General features: G+C 43.0%; 1 protein-coding gene across 11 annotated transcripts in view; it reads right to left on the bottom strand.

The window, feature by feature from the left end:
* plekha6 (pleckstrin homology domain containing, family A member 6) overlaps nt 1-17,500 on the bottom strand; it is a 249,741-nt gene that overhangs the window by 219,341 nt on the left and 12,900 nt on the right. For 5 of the 11 annotated variants that reach the window (XM_061922533.1, XM_061922535.1, XM_061922537.1 and 2 more), the window contains exon 1: nt 16,686-17,088. The exons of 1 other annotated variant lie outside the window; for it this stretch is intronic. In XM_061922533.1, coding sequence (XP_061778517.1) covers nt 16,686-16,711 — 26 coding nt within the window. In that variant the 5' untranslated portion in view covers nt 16,712-17,088. Of the gene's footprint in view, nt 1-16,685; nt 17,090-17,500 lie in introns of those variants that run through there. 5 more of the 11 variants (XM_061922542.1, XM_061922540.1, XM_061922544.1 and 2 more) reach the window with 3 other exon arrangements.

The raw sequence follows: 17,500 nt of genomic DNA, 5'->3' as shown, positions 1-17,500 counted from the left end.
CGCTCCCCGCCTCTTGCCATCCTAATAACTGCCGTTGTGTCCTTGGGCAGGACCTTTGCCTCGAGTGCCGCTCACACTGGTGAATGAATGATAAGTGGTGGTCGGAGGGGCCGTGGGTGCAAACTGGCAGCCACGCTTCCGTCAGTCTACCCCAGGTCAGCTGTGGCTACAAATGTAACTTACCACCACCAGGTGTGAATGTGGAGTTCTCGCTTCTCCGTGAAACTATACCATATAAATCCAATCCATTTTTATTATTATTATATATGTATACACAGATAGATATCCCGGCCCCCAGTCAAAATATTCACCCAGGCCTGCGCTGGTGGAATAGACACATACAGGACATGTCGGCATGTAAATAAGACACTTGTAAAAGGACTATTTTATTTGTTTCTTCATAGGAAGAAAAAAATACCTGCTTTATATAAAAAGTTGTGATCTGCCGCGTTATGTCAGCGGCTACGAGTTATGCAAGCTGGGTATTAGCGGGGTTTAAGGGTGATGGAGAGGAACTGAGCACTCACAGTCTGCAGATTTGTTGACCGGCTGTAAAAGAAGCAAAGGTAAATCTGATAGTCTATGGTCTGCCCGACATACAAAGACTTCACTGTGCCATCGGGCTCTGGTTCTAACTAAACTCCATGGCCAAGTTGTGGTGTCATTTAACCCAGCTCAGTTGCACTCTTGCTGGATAATACAAACACTGTGACAAGAATGTGTATTATCTGTCTGTAATTAATGAAGTCAGGTTTCTGTTAAAGCATAAACACATACATTACAAAAAGGATATAAGTTACACCATTATTTTGCTCCGGGGGGGGGGCAAATTTAGAGAAAAAAATGTTACTTGGGGAGGGTATATCTATTTTTAGGAACACTAATACAAAACCTCACAATAATGTCTGACTGGATGCTAAAAACAGAATGGAATTTTAAATTGTTTTACAGAATGAGACACCCAGAATGTACATAAAAAAAAAGATTGTGGGATTTACAATATTAACTATGAACAGTAAAACACTGAATATTGACAACATATGAGCATCCATCGACATATTTTTTACAATCAAGTGAAACGCAACAAAAATGCAACAAACAGCACAATATGAACGTGAAGGATAACTTTAAAAAATTCTACAATTTGATATATTTGTGTGGAGAGCCGGAGCTGGCAGTCCGACGACGAAGAGGTGCGTAGATCGCACATTGACACAATCAGTGTATCTCCTCTCAGTGTATAAAAGGGGAGAAGGAGGACAGAACGGGGCAGAAGGAGTTGGAGAGCCTGCAGCAACGGATGAAGGGCGGAAGCGAGAGAGAGCAAGGCGGCGACGACAAAGACGCGGCCGACTAAAGAGCGAGACGGAGGAGCGAGCAGTGGGAGCGACGACGGCGCAAAAGACTTGCTATATTGAAAAATAAAGCGAGTTAAATCGGCTCAAGATGCCCTTCCTTGGTGGTCGGTGGAACCCAAGCGGCGACGGCAAGAGTCGTTCACAATGTGATACATCACTAAGCTTTAGAACTTTGTTGCAAAAATCTCATTCCGCATTTGTCCCTGACACCCTCATTTCAGGCTCTGGAAACACTCTGTGGAAACGCTCCCCACCCACACCGCTTGGTGCCTTGCCTGAGCCTCTGCGACTTAGATTACCTATAGTAACTAACTATATCACTGTGGAGAGGGGCGTGGCCTGCGGGTCTGCTGCAGAACGGTGTGTGCAAGGACCGGCCTCGAAGACAGCGACAGGTGAGTAGATGGCCCAGGTGGGCCTGGTCATCTAATCACCTGCCACCTTTATTAGCAGCAGCCAGGACAAGACAAGGGGTTTAGAGTAGGGATGATAAGCCAGATAGAGAGAGAGAGACACGGACTAAGAAAAAAGACATTTTGCTGGAAAGCAAAAGCCGAGCAAAAGTGTATTTATTAAAGTTATTAAGCAGTGGCACAGACATTCATGTCATTTCAAAACAGAAAGTTCAAGATTGTCAGACATTTTAAAACAAGCTATGATGTCACTAAGATGACATAGCAAAACAACACTAAATTAAAGTGCACTTTTTGTACAGAAAGCCGACGCGGCCGACTAAAGAGCGAGACCGAGGAGCAGTGGGAGCGACGACGGCGCAAAAGACTTCCTATATTGAAAAATAAAGCGAGTCAAACCTGCTCAAGATGCCCTTCCTTGGTGGTCAGTGGAACCCAAGCGACGATGGCAAGAGTCGTTCACAATGTGATACATCACTAAGCTTTAGAACTTTGTTGCAAAAATCTCATCCCGCATTTGTCCCTGACACCCACATTTCAGGCTCTGGAAACACTCTGTGGAAACGCTCCCCACCCACACCGCTTGGTGCCTTGCCTGAGCCTCTGCGACTTAGATTACCTATAGTAACTAACTAGATCACTGTTGAGAGGGGCGTGGCCTGCGGGCCTGCTGCAGAACGGGGTGTGCAAGGAACGGCCTCGAAGACAGCGACAGGTGAGTAGATGGCCCAGGTGGGCCTTGTTATCTAATCACCTGCCGCCTTTATTAGCAGCAGCCGGGACAAGACAGGGGGTTTAGAGTAGGGATGATGAGCCAGATAGAGAGAGAGACACGGACTAAGAAAAAAGACATTTTGCTGGAAAGCAAAAGCCGAGCAAAAGTGTATTTATTAAAGTTATTAAGCAGTGGCACATACATTCATGTCATTTCAAAACAGAAAGTGCAAGATTGTCAGACATTTTAAAACAAGCTATGATGTCACTAAGATGACATAGCAAAACAACACTAAATTAAAGTGCACTTTTTGTACAGAACGCCGACACTAAAGAGCGAGACGGAGGAGCAGTGGGAGCGACGACGGCGCAAAAGACTTCCTATATTGAAAAATAAAGCGAGTCAAACCTGCTCAAGATGCCCTTCCTTGGTGGTCAGTGGAACCCAAGCGACGACGGCAAGAGGCGTTCACAATGTGATACATCACTAAGCTTTAAAACTTTGTTGCAAAAATCTCATTCCGCATTTGTCCCTGACACCCACATTTCAGGCTCTGGAAACACTCTGTGGAAACGCTCCCCACCCACACCGCTTGGTGCCTCGCCTGAGCTTCTGCGACTAGATTACCTATAGTAACTAATTAGAACACTGTGGGGAGGGGCGTGGCCTGCGGGCCTGCTGCGGAACGGGGTGTGCAAGGACCGACCTCGAAGACAGCGACAGGTGAGTAGATGGCCCAGGTGGGCCTTGTTATCTAATCACCTGCCGCCATTATTAGCAGCAGCCGGGACAAGACAAGGGGTTTAGAGTAGGGATGATAAGCCAGATGGAGAGAGAGACACGGACTAACAAAAATGACATTTTGCTGGAGCGCAAAAGCTGAGCAAAAGTGTATTTATTAAACAGTTATCAAGCAGTGGCACAGACATTCATGTCATTTCAAAACAGAAAGTGCAAGATTGTCAGACATTTTAAAACAAGCTATGATGTCACTAAGATGACATAGCAAAACAACACTAAATTAAAGTGCACTTTTTGTACAGAACGCCACTACAATAGTTTAAAACAAATAAAGTGCACTTTTGTGCATGATGTCACACAAGGTATTTCAATAAGTGTCAAATAAAAATGAGCTGCATAATAGGAAATCAAATAGTGTATTTCCATCATTATGTGGTAGGTTCCTGCGGACGTTATCTCTTTTTGTTGTTGACTATTTTCTTCATACGGTGTTGATGTGGACATAGTTGCTTCGGTATTTTCTTGATGTGGCACCGAACAGAGATGTTGACATGCGGAGTTTCAAGCACTTATTTGGGATTTGTTTTTCCGAAATGCAAAGGAAAGTTGGAGCGGGCAAGGCGTTAAGGTAATGACATCTTTTATTTTAACACTATAATTACAAAAAAGAATCAAACAAAAGGCGCGCACAATGGCGGAGAACAAACTTGACTAATGAAACAAAACTTGCGCAAAGGCAAAAACTATGAACAATTAACAAAAACGTGGGATGGAACTATGAAACAAGCAGCGTGAATCGTAAACATGGCATGAAGCAGAGTGGAAGTAAAGTCGCCAGGCTGACTTCCTGGCAACTTTCGCTTGAAATAATAGACATGATTAGAGACAGGTGTGCGAGTGCAAAACCTGAGACAGGTGCGCGAGATGAGCACAGCTGAAAGCTAATGGGTAGTCATGGGAACGGAACAAACAAGGAAGTGCAAAAACAGGAAACAATGGAGTCTTAAGCAAAGCAGAACACAACTAAACAAAACTGGCGGGTGACTTTTCCAATGATGCTACACTTTTTGTGGCAACGCTTTTGCCGCATTAATGTTCAACATCTTCCCGCTTGAAGACAAACCGCCGCCAGACGATGGATTTTTCTAGGGAGTTAATTCTTCCTCCATTTGTTACCAAATTTGCACCTTCTCTCTCTCGCATTACCACCGCTAACGTTACCATGTCGCTACCTGTCGCGGGAGCGTGTGACGTTGCACAGAAGAAGGTGTGCTTGTTTTAAGTCTCGGTGCGTACGAGAGACAAGAACGAGTGGGAAACGCATGCAATGTAACGCATACTCGAATATCACGATATAGTCATTTTCTAACCCGCGATATATCGAGTTTATCGATATATCGCCCAGCCCTAATTGGTAGGCAATCAAAAAATGCTTTTTGGTGATATTTTCTCTCTCAACACATATCTTCCCTGCTATCAGTCCTCGTAAAAAGTTCCAGTCGGTGGGTAAGCACTGATGACTGATGAGGTACCGCGAGCTTGAATCAAATCCTTCTCATCCTGCTTTGCCTCTGATCAGCTCTAGCGCGGGATTGGAGTGGAATTGGCCCGGATTAGAGCAACACGGCCATGTGGGCATCACCCGCAGTCAAATCTCTCGGGCTGTTTTTAGCAACTGAGAATGTGTCCGTGCCAACAGTCCACATTTATTAAGGATGGACTAACACAGGTTTGTTTGCCAGCCATTTTTCTTAGCATTAAGTACAGGTTGTTGTCTTAACGCTGGGGGGGGGGGCATGTAAGAGGGTTAACCCCCCCTTCTTCAATGAGCCGTCTGTAACTAAACTGACATTTCCAGACTAACCCTCAATGTTCTTTAAAGCCCCTTGGACTATGTTTGCCATAGTCTGGTTTCTAATGGAATAAAGTCGTTGCGGCACCTATTAGTTTCCCTCTACCTTAAGCACAATCAAAGTTCGATATGGTGCAGTTTGATATCACGCATCGTTGTATTAAAAAATGTCAGGTTCAAACACTGATGACATCTATTAAACAGACAAGAAGTAAGGAGTTCAATTTAGCTCATGAGGAGAACACATGGAGCTGAACACTTAGTCACAGTCTCGCCCTATGCTCTAAGGTCCAGCTCCCGCGTCCGTGTTTTTATTCAGAGTTCCATAGTCACTGAGGCCGTCTCTAAAAGGAGCGGTCACATATATTATATTATATTATCGTTAGTTTGCACATTTTACCGGTGATGCTAAGGCAAACATGGCCGAATAGCGTCAATAGCTATTCGCTCAATAGCTTCAGTTTCTTTTTCAATTTTGTTTTCGCTATCTGCCTCCATACTCCAACCGTCCGTTTCAATACATGCGGAATCTGTTGAATCGCTTAAACCGCTGAAATCCGAGTCTGAATCCTAACTAATGTCGCTATATCTTGCTGTGCTATCCGTACTTGGATCACTGGATGACGTCACAGGAAAAGTCAAAGAAATCTGCCGCCAGACCCCCATCAAATGTGCCGGAGTGTCTGCACATTTTACCGGCGATGCTAAGGCAGACATGGCACAGAGATGTATGGATAACTTGCAGATGCATTTGCAACGATACAGTCAACGAAATCACAAAGGTGAGTTTTGTTGATGTTGTTGACTTATGTGCTAATCAGACATATTTGGTCGCGGCATGACTGCCAGCTAATCCATGCTAACATGCTATTTAGGCTAGCTGTATGTACATTTGAAACTATATTTACATCCAGCGTTTCCCTCAACCCACATTTAATGCCAAACAAACACTTACCAATCGATGGATTTAAGTTGATCCAGTGTCACAAGATGCGAAACTTCCGATCGTTGGTCCGCACATTTTACCGGCGATGCAAAGGCAAACATGGCCGAATAGCATCAATAGCTATTCGTTCAATAGCTTCAGTTTCTTTTTCAATTTCGTTTTCGCTATCTGCCTCCATACTCCAACCTTCCGTTTCAAATAGATGCGTAATCTGTTGAATGGCTTAAGCCGCTGAAATCCGAGTCTGAATCCGAGCTAATGTCGCTATATCTTGCTGTGCTATCCGTATTGGCATCACTGGATGACGTCACAGGGAAAGTCTAATAAATCTGCCGCCAGACCCCCAACAAATGTGGCGGAGTGTCTGCACATTTTACCGGCGGTGCTAAGGCAGACATGGCACAGAGATGTATGGATAACCTGCAGATGCATTTCCAATGATAAAGTCAATTAAATCACAAAGATGAGTTTTGTTGATGTTGTTGACTTATGTGCTAATCAGACATATTCGGTCGCGGCATGACTGCCAGCTAATCGATGCTAACTAGCTATTTAGGCTAGCTGTATGTATATTTGACACTATATTTACATCCAGCGTTTCCCTACACCCACATTTAATGCCAAACAAACACTTACCAATCGATGGATTTAAGTTGATCCAGTGTCACAAGATGCGAAACTTCCGATCGTTAGTCTGCACATTTTACCGGCGATGCTAAGGCAAACATGGCCGAATAGCGTCAATAGCTATTCGCTCAATAGCTTCAGTTTCTTCTTCAATTTCGTTTTCGCTATCTGCTTCCATACTCCAGCCATCCGTTTCAATACATGGGTAATCTGTTGAATCGCTTAGGCCGCTGAAATCCGAGTCTGAATCCGAGCTAATGTGGCTATATCTTGCTGTGCTATCCGTATTGGCATCACTGGATGACGTCACAGGAAAATGGACGAAGGCTTCACTATAAGTCGCAGTTTTTTTCATAGTTTGGCCGGGGGTGCGACTTATACTCAGGAGCAACTTATGTGTGAAATTATTAACACATTACCGTAAAATATTAAATAGTATTATTTAGCTCATTCACGTAAGAGACTAGATGTATATATGTTATAGTTATTTGAATGACTCTTACCATAATACGTTAGGTTAACATAGCAGGCACCTGTCAGGCTTGTCCCTGACAGTTTGGCTATGTTTTAGTTTTTTCCTCTGCATTTCTCTTTGTTTCCTCTGTGTGTGAAGTATTTCCTTGTCAGCGCTCTTATTTTGTCTATTTCCTGTCTTTCTCCCTGGGCGCTGTTTCCCTTCAGCTGTGGCTGATTGGCACCTGGCCACACCTGGTGTCAATCAGCCCGATTCCTATTTAGACCTGTTTTCTCCTCCATTCTGTGCTGGATTATTGTCGCTTCTGTATTGTCGTTGCTACCTGTCGTGTCAATGCATTGTTGCGGTAAGCTATATTTGCTAGCGGTTTGTAGCTTACTGTCTTTTGTTCCCTGCTTCCAAGTTTGTTTGTTTGTAGCCACGTTTGTTATCTGCCTTGTGCGCGCTTTTTGTTTGTACACTTTTGGGTTTTTTGTTGTTTTAGTATTTAAAGATTAAATCATGTTTACCTGCTGTGCACCTGTTGGTTAGTTATGCGTCAAATAATGTACACTTATTCAGCCTGTTGTTCGCTATTCTTTATTTATTTAAAATTGCCTTTCAAATGTCTATTCTTGGTGTTGGGTTTTATCAAATAAATTTCCCCCAAAAATGCGACTTGTACTCCAGTGCGACTTATATATATATATATATATATATATATATATATATATATATATATATATATATATATATATATATATATATATATATATATATATATATATATATATATATATATATATATATATATATATATATATATTCCTTCTTTATTATGCATTTTCGGCAGGTGCGACTTATACTCCGGAGCGACTTATATTCCGAAAAATACGGTGCCTTCAAAATATAAACAACTTCCGATTGTTTCCTTTGTTTTGCATTATGAAAATGTACATTTTACAAATTATTCTCTTGGCAAAACTCTTGAAGAAAAGAATTGGTGCAGTTTAAAAAACAATGTTAGTGTCACGCCCAGGAGTTCACGTTTCGTTTTTATCGTGTTTGGTTTTGTTTTTTGGACAATTGGTTCGTATGTTTGCGCTTCCTTGTTTGTTTTGTCACCATGGCTACTCGTTGATTTTCACCTTGCCCGCAAGTCACGCCCCTGTCCTCAGCTCTCACTTCTGTTGTTAATTTTCATAGCTATTATTTAAGCCTCAGTTACCAGGTAGTCGGCCTTGCAGCTTTTCATATTCCTCAAATGCCTCCATGCCATGCCATGCCATGCCATGCCATGCCATGCCTAGTTTCCCTCCCGCTCATGCCACGTAAGTTTTGGATTTTTCTTATGTCACAGTTGTTGAGTTTTGTTTGTTCGTTTCTAAAGTCATGCCATAGTGCTAGTTTTTGTTGTCTATTCAAGTTTGTTCTCGGCCCTCGTGCGCGCCTTTTGTTTTACTTCCTTTGTTTGCCTTTTTGTTAGAATAGAAATAAAAATGTACTTACATTCACGTCTCGCTCGTGCCAACTATCCTTTGCGTTGGAAAAACAAACTATCCCATAGTCCTAGTCCTGACATTTAGTGTATTTACAAAGGCATTAAACTTTAAGAACTTCCTCCTTATTGTTCTCATGTTGGCAGTTGACCATTAAAGACGTGTTTGGAAGAGCAACCGATTGTATTCCTCAAACACCTGCAACGCGCTGGAGCCTATTTCAGCTACAATCGGGCAGAAGGTGGGGGACACCCTGGACAAGTCGCCACCTCATTGCAGATAATGTAAACAAAACAATCAAAATTACACCATAGCTGACATAAATGTGACATAACTACAATCTTAACCAATGGGAACATGCTAGATTTAAGCATAAAATAAAACAGAACAAACAACAAATGTCGAAACACTGATTTTTACAATGGAGTTCAGGGTGCGCAACTGGCTTAATTCCCTGCGAGCGCTGCAGGGAATTAACAACTACGAAGATGATGGTCATGTTGACTTAAGTCTTTGCATCTTACCGTTTTGTTTTTTTATCTATTGCGTGGATAATTTACAAGGATAGAAGGTATTGTGCGTCGATACTGCATCAGTCTGCCGCCATCTGCTGCCAGCCACAACAGTAGCAGCTGATTCTTTTCACCTACGCTGATTGGAGTAGCAGCAGCCAATCCTGAGGGCGCTTAAAGTTAGCTGACACTTCATCTTTAAAGAGTATCATGTGTGACGTGGGTTGCACTCAAATTGCGATCACAAAAAAAGGAAGCTGCTATTGCAACACCCAGTGGACACATTTAGAACCACAGTTTCTTTCAACAAAAAAAAATTGCACTTCATTTTTATACTTAGCAAACTCATCTTGCAGGCTGCGGGCCGGACTAAAACCGTTCACGGGCCTGAAATGGCCCGTGAACAGACAAAGAAATGTCGACCAAGGAGGACCTCTACAAACTCTTGGGTCCGCAGGTGGTCGGCCTTGGCCGGTGGAACCGAGATGGGTTGGCCATCTCCTGTGATCTTGCACGGGCTAGCCGTGCTTGGTTTGCCATGGTTTCGGGATGTCGTCAGTGCCCGCCCCGTTCTGTGGCGCGAGAACACAATCTTGGGGGCACTATCCACCAACCAGGCTTAGGCAGTCACATATAATTTTTCCGGAAAGAAAATGGTAAAAACACAACTTTTATGCTTAAGGGCTGTTGCTATAACTATTGTCAATTGTGTTGAAGTGGTGTTTTTCTTTGTCCGTGCAAAGCTGGCAATCCAAAAGATTGCAATCGAGTCTGATATCAGTGTTTGAGTCCAGGAACGGACTACTGACTGCCAAGGCCGAACACCGCCGTGACGCAGACAGAGCAGAGACAAGGCGATATCACCAGCGTCAACACATTTGCATTTTTGTATAATCATATATTATGTCTAAGTGGAGTTAAGATTACCCTCTTTCCTCAGCGACAGCTTCAGTGATGAAAACAGGGACCTCACAATTAGATAGAGGAAGCAGGCAGGCTGGACTTTTCGAACATAGAACACAGCCCAAAACACGTTGTCTCCTCATTGAGCCAAATTGAACTCTGTCTCTGCATGGTTCCTTGCTTCTTGTCTGTTTAATAGATGTCATCAGTGTTTGAACCTGACAAAAAAACAAGGATTTCTATATATTGCGATTGCAGTAATAACGCGATCTGTATTTTATGGACCCCAACGACTGCGTCATATTGGACTTTGAGTGTATCATATTTCAAAAGCTGTAAACAATCGTCGTATTTAGAAAAGATTACAGCTAGCACAAGGTCTGGCTTTAAAAGTCGGATCATACTACGCCTATACTGGCCCACCTGTACTGGCTTCCTGTGTACTTAAGGTTTTGATTTTAAGGTTTTGTTACTTACAGTCTAGCGTCATCCTATCATGTTGATTGTATTGTACCATAAGTCCCGGTCAGAAATGTGCTTTCTAAGAACTACGGCTTATTAGTGACTCCCAGAGCCCAAAAAATTCTGCGGGCTATAGAACGTTTTCTCTTCGGGCTCCAGTACTTTGGAATGCCCTAACGGTAACAGTTAGAGATGCTACCTTCGTAGAAGTGTTTAAGTCTTAACTTAGGACTCATTTGTATACTCTAGCCTTTAAAGAGACCCCTTTTTAAAACAGTTGATCTGCCGCTTCTCTTTCCTGCTCTGCCCCACTCTACGCGTAGAGAGGTTATTGTCATGTCTGTGTGATCATGTTTTGTTTTAGTCATGTTCTGTTTGTTTTTCGGACACTCAATTCCTGGTTTTGCACAGGTGAAAACCACCCATTAGTTTTCACCTGTCCTCATGTCACGCACCTGCACTCGCACATCTGTTTTCACTGCTATTTAAGCTGGTCTGTTTCTGTTGTTTGTGCTGGCAACACCACTTTCTACCACCATCTATCACCTGCTCCGCACCTTGTAATGAACCATGCCATTGAGCCATGTCCCGTTCTCGTTCCGTTCCAAGTAAGCTTTTCGTTATTCATGCCATCGTGCAAGTTTTTGTTTTATGTTCATAGTTTTGCCTTAGGGGCGGTATAGCTCGGTTGGTAGAGCGGCCGTGCCAGCAACTTGAGGGTTGCAGGTTTGATTCCCGCTTCCGCCATCCTAGTCACTGCCGTTGTGTCCTTGGGCAAGACTCTTTACCTACCTGCTCCCAGTGCCACCCACACTGGTTTAAATGTAACTTAGATATTGGGTTTCACTATGTAAAGCGCTTTGAGTCACTAGAGAAAAAGCGCTATATGAATATAATTCACTTCACTTAGTGCAAGTTTTGTTTTCACTGCCAAGTTTTTGTACCTCCTTGTGAGCGCCTTTTGTTTGTTCCTGTTTTTTAGTAGTTATAGTGTTAAAGGCCTACTGAAATTATATTTTCTTATTCAAACTGGGATAGCAGGTTTATTGTATGTGTCATAATTGATCATTTCGCGATATATTGCCATATTTTTACTGAAAGGATTTAGTAAATAAATTGACGATAAAGTTCGCAACTTTTGGTCGCTAATAAAAAAGCCTTGCCTGTACCAGAAGTAGCAGACGATGTGCGCGTGACATCACGGGTTGTAGGGCTCCTCACATCCTCACATTGTTTATAATCATAGCCTCAAGCAGCAAGAGCTATTCGGACCAAGAAAGCGACGATTTCCCCATTAATTTGAGCGAGGATGAAAGATTTGTGGATGAGGAAAGTTAGAGTGAAGCACAAAAAAAAAAGTGGGAAATCCTTAAAGGCTTATTATGAAAATGTAATAATGTTTATAGATATGCAACAACAGCAACATATATGCTATATGTTGTTGTGTTCCCTATTTTTGAGTGTACAAAATGACGGTGTGTGTTGAATCTGACTTGGACATAATATGGACTATACACAAATGCTTTTTATGAAAATGTAATTTTGTTTATAACTTATATGCAATCTGTTGTTTTCCTAATTTTTGTTGTTGTACATGGATGAGGGTGTGTGTTGCTGAGCCCCACTTTGACATTGTCTGGACTGGACCTGGTTTTAAAAACCTTTTAGACAAGTCTAATTCCATTAACAACCTGGTCTGATGAAGATAAGGTTATTTTTTTTATTTTTTATTTTTTTTAATAAAATAAAATGAGATTTAAAAAAAAGGAAAACAATGACTTTTTTTTTTGGATAAAAAAGAAAGTAAAATCATATAAAACAATTACATAAAAAATAGTAATTAATGATAGTGTTAGTGGACCGGCGAGACACACAATCATGTGTGTTTCAGGGACTGTGTCCCTTGCAGACTGTGTTATATATGTTGTGGGAACCAGCATTTTGGTAGCAGAAAGAAATAACCCTTTTTTTGTGTGAGTGGGTGTGGATGGGTGTGAATGGGGGTGGGAGGGGTTTTCTTTTGGGGGGTTGATGCACTGATGGAAAGTGTATCTTGTGTGTTTTTGTGTTGATTCAATAAAAATAAAAAATAAATTTAAAAAAAAAAGCGACGGCTCCGGGCGGCAGCAGTGTGAGCGTTTCAGATGTTATTAGACACATTTACAAGGATAATTCTGGAAAATCCCTTATCTGCTTATTGTGTTAATAGTGTTTTTGTCACACCTATGGTTCATGTTTTGTTTTGTCATGTTATGTTTTGATTTTGGACATTCAGTCACGTTTTGCACTTCCTGGTTTTGTTTGTTTCCATGCCAACCTATTAGTTTCCACCTGGTCCCCTTAAGTCGCGCCCCGATCCTCAGCCTCTCACACCTGTTTTCTATTACCACAGCCAGTACTTAAGTCATTTTCTTTCTGTCCATCAGTCTGGGAACATTAATTTTCATTGCATTCTGCCTCATGCTTTCATGCCTTCACGCACCCTCGATTACCTTGCTATCCATGCCCCTTGTACAGGTCACAGTAAGTGTTTTTGTGTTAGTTATTCATAGTTATGCCACAGTGCAAGTTTAAGTTTAGTATTTCATGCCATCGAGCAGTTGTTTTGTTTTCCTGTTTGTATTTTTGTAGCCAAGTTTTGTACCTCTTTGTGAGCGCCCTTAGTTTGTTTATTTTTGTATTTAGTATTCCAAATAATAAACCACGTACCTGAATTCTCGCCTGGCTCGTCCTGTAATCCCTCTGCGTCGAAAGAGTCAACCAAATCCAAGTCCAAACCTGACAATTTTAGTGAGATTCTAAAGTCAAACCTGAAAGTCGGATGGCTGCGGTGAACGCCAGTGTCTCTGAGAGAAGCCGAGGAGCCAAGCTCACAGCTTCCTTTTTGACAGCTACAGGAGGAGGTCCCATAACCCACCGACTTAATACCACAATTTCCCCATCCAAAAACGTGCTGGCTGACGTGGAGAAACATGTTAGCTTGACCGCTCTGTGTTAAAGCTTCAGAACAAACAAAGAAACACCGGCTATGTTTCGGTTGCTAAAGGCAGCTGCAATCCACCGCTTTCCACCAACAGCATTCTTCTTTGACGTCTCCATTATTAATTGAACAAATTGTCTATCTGTGTTGGCCCTGCGATGAGATGGCGACTTGTCCAGGGTGTACCCCGCCTTCCGCCCGACTGTAGCTGAGATAGGCGCCAGCGCCCCCCGCGACCCCGAAAGGGAATAAGCGGTAGGAAATGGATGGATGGATGGATGGATTGCAAAAGATTCAGCAACACAGATGTCCAAATTACTGTGTAATTATGCGATGAAAAGAGACGACTTTTAGTCGCAAGTGGTGCTGGGCTAATATGTCCGCTACAACCAGAGACGTCACAAACACGCGTCATCATTCCGCGACGTTTTCAACAGGAAACTCCGCGGGAAATTTAAAATTGCAATTTAGTAAACTAAAAAGGCCGTATTGACATGTGTTGCAATGTTAATATTTCATCATTGATATATAAACTATCAGTCCGTGTGGTCGGTAGTAGTGGGTTTCAGTAGGCCTTTAAAATAAAAGGTGTGTCAATGTTGTCTATCTGTGTTGGCCCTGCGATGAGGTGGCGACTTGTCCAGGGTGTACCCCGCCTTTCGCCCGATTGTAGCTGAGATAGGCGCCAGCGCCCCCCGCGACCCCAGAGGGGAATAAGCGGTAGAAAACGGATGGATGGATGGGGTCTCTACCTTCACGCCATCTCCGGTCCAAGTTCACTTGCATCTCGGGAAAACAACCACCTCATAGTCCACGTCTTGACCGTTATCACAGATCCGTTTCCCCAATCAATGTTTATTCATGTCGCCCTAAATCACAGGTGTCTCAAAGGGCTGCACAAGCCACAACGACATCCTCGGTTCAGATATCACATAAGGGCAAGGAAAAACTCACAACCCGGTGGGATGTCAATGAGAATGACTATGAGAAACCTTGGAGAGGACCACAGATGTGGGTAACCCCCTCCATCTAGGGGAGACCGGATGCAATGGACGTCAAGTGGGTCTAGCATAATATTGTGAAAGTCCAGTCCATAGTGGATCCAACATAATAGTGAGAGTCCAGTCCATAGTGGATCTAACATAATAGTGAGAGTCCAGTCCATAGTGAGGCCAGCAGGAGACCATCCCGAGCTTAGACGGTTGATTAACGTGGACCCCGACTTAAACAAGTTGAAAAACTTATTCGGGTGTTACCATTTAGTGGTCAATTGTACGGAATATGTACTGAACTGTGCGATCTACTAATAAAAGTTTCAATCAATCAATCAATCAAGAGATGTTCCCAACCGATGCACCCCCGGGTCCCGACGCTGGACAGCCAGCACATGCAAAACGATCCCCCTGCTGGTCTCCTGATGGACTGGACTCTCACATTATAAACCCTACCCACTCAGCATCCATTGCATCTAAGGTCCCGTCCAAGGTTTCTCATTGTCCTTTTGGGTTGAGTTTTTCCCAGCTTGGATGCCATTGTGGTTTGTGAAGCCCTTTAAAGCACTTGTGATGAAGGGATATACAAATAAACTTTGATTGATTGATTGATGTTCAAAATTACAGGAATAGCGTGTACATTCGTTGGCTGGACGTCTGCCCAATGGCTTTGTTGGGTTTTCTTCAAATCCAGCTTTCACGGTTAAACTTGGACTAAGACGACTCGGGCACGTCTTCTTTAAGACGGAGGCATCTTCCAGGGTTGACAAATTATAGACACAGTAGGGGGTTGTCCCGTTTCCCCCTTCTGGTATTTAAACTGTATTAACTCCGAAGCCACACAAGTCATTTTCTTTAAAGGCCTACTGAAACCCACTACTACCGACCACGCAATCTGATAGTTTATATATCAGTGATGAAATATTAACATTGCAACATATGAGTCGTCTGTTTTCATCGCATAATTCGACAGTATTCTGGTCATCTGTGTTGCTGAATCTTTTGCAATTTGTTCAATGAATAATGGAGACATCAAAGAAGAAAGCTGTAGGTGGCCGCCTTTAGCAACACAAACACAGCCGGTGTTTCATTGTTTACATTCCCGAAAGATGACGGCGAAGCTTTACTATGGAACAGAACGGTCAAGAGAACACGGTTGGATTGGACCACACACACAAAGTACAGTGTTTTATGCAGCAATCATTTCGAAAGATCGTGTTTCGAAGAGGGTCCCTTGCGAAGGGCAGAGATGGGCAGTATTTCGCCGGAAATTCCCCTACTACGGAATGTAACCCCAATGATAATCAAGCCAACACTGTATAGTGTCCAGTATTCCATGAAATATGTCGACTAGGCCTGGGTCGATAATTGATAAGTCAAATAACCGACGGTAAATGAAAGGCTTTTTTATTAGCGACCAAAAGTTTCGAACTTTATTGTGGATGTTCTCTATTAAAAAGGAAGCTGTGATCTTGGCTCCTCGGCTTCTCTCAGAGACACTGGCATTCACCGCAGCCATCCGACTTTCAGGTTTGACTTTAGAATTACACTAAAACACTATTAACACAATAAGCAAATAAGGGATTTTTCAGACTTATCCTAATAAATGTGTCTAGTTACATCTGAAACGCTCCCACTGATGCCGCCCGGAGCCGTCATTTTTTTTTTTTTTTGTGCTTCACTCTAACTTTCCTCATCCGCGAATCTTTGATCCTCGCTCAAATTAATGGGGAAATCGTCGCTTTCTCGGTCCTAATAGCTCTTGCTGCTTGAGGTTATGACTATAAACTGTTGCGATCTGCTGCTCAGATCTTCACGTGTTTGTTTTTTCATTCTCTGTCTGACCCGTTTATTTCCTGTTTTTATCCATCACTATGGTTACACATCAGTCCACCTGCTAGTCTCGCCCCGCACACCTGCTAATAATTATCACCCTCCTATTTAAGCTCACCTTTTCTGTTCACTCATTCTCGGATCCTAATTTGCCCACGCGCATCAGTGACGACTCTCATCATTCGTATGTATTTTCTCGCTAGCTCTCACGCCAAGCCACTTTATTGTCTAGCTTTCATGCTAAATGTTTTGTTTACTCTTTTGTGTCCTCGTACCAAGTTTTAGTTTTCCTTGTTTTATCCTAGCTTTCACGCTAGCGTCTTTTGTTTATTTTTTCTCTTTACACCAGTATTTTTGTTCATAGACTTTTGTTATTAAATAAATACCTTATATCTTACCTTTGCTGTGTTCTGCTTCGACGCATCCACGGGAAAACTACACCGGCATTACCATGCCGAAGAAGAGTCTTCACAGTAGGATCCGAGCATCAAGTTGTTTTTCCGCGTCGAAACCACGGGAGGAACCCTTCGACTTAGGGTTGTGGTTGGAGCTCGTGGCTTGGGAGCAGGAAAGACTCGACTGTGGGCCTGAAGTCTCCTCCGAAGCCGTTCGCGCTGCCCCGAAGAAGCGGGGGGTCCAGTGGAGAGGTCCCCCGCGCGGCAGTAATGTTCCAGCACCACTTATTCCTCCCCATGGACACAGCAAGTTTCACCCCGTCCAGGATTCACCCGTCATTACCGGTAATCCTGCTTGTTTTTTTTCAAATCATTCCTTAAGCTGCCATGACACTTTTTCTGACACAAGCGATGACGTCATTTGGGGAACGCCCACCGGTGACGCAACACCGGCCTCTGTTGATGACATTTTTTCAGAAGATTTTTTTATTGTGGACGATATATCTCAGCCATTTTCCAAAAACTTGGACAGTAATAATACTTTCACACAGTATCAGGACATTTATATTGATTCTAGTCACCCTCAGTATATTGTTAATTGTCAAGATCAGCCTCCCATTACTTTGGCCCCGCCCACATCTCAGCCTATTTCACGTCCTACCCCTACGTCACCTGATTTTGAAACTGACCTAGAAAAATATAGTCCTGCCTGGATGGACGAGTGGTACAGGAGAGTTTTGATTGAACTGGAGCTGGAGGAGAAATTTCTTGCTGCTCAGAACAATCCTCTCCTCATACAGACTAATGGGGTGGAGTCT

Source organism: Nerophis ophidion, linkage group LG16 (assembly GCF_033978795.1).
Source record: "Nerophis ophidion isolate RoL-2023_Sa linkage group LG16, RoL_Noph_v1.0, whole genome shotgun sequence".
In the NCBI taxonomy this organism is placed as follows: Eukaryota; Metazoa; Chordata; class Actinopteri; order Syngnathiformes; family Syngnathidae; genus Nerophis; species Nerophis ophidion.
This window is presented reverse-complemented; position numbering and strand designations above follow the sequence as displayed.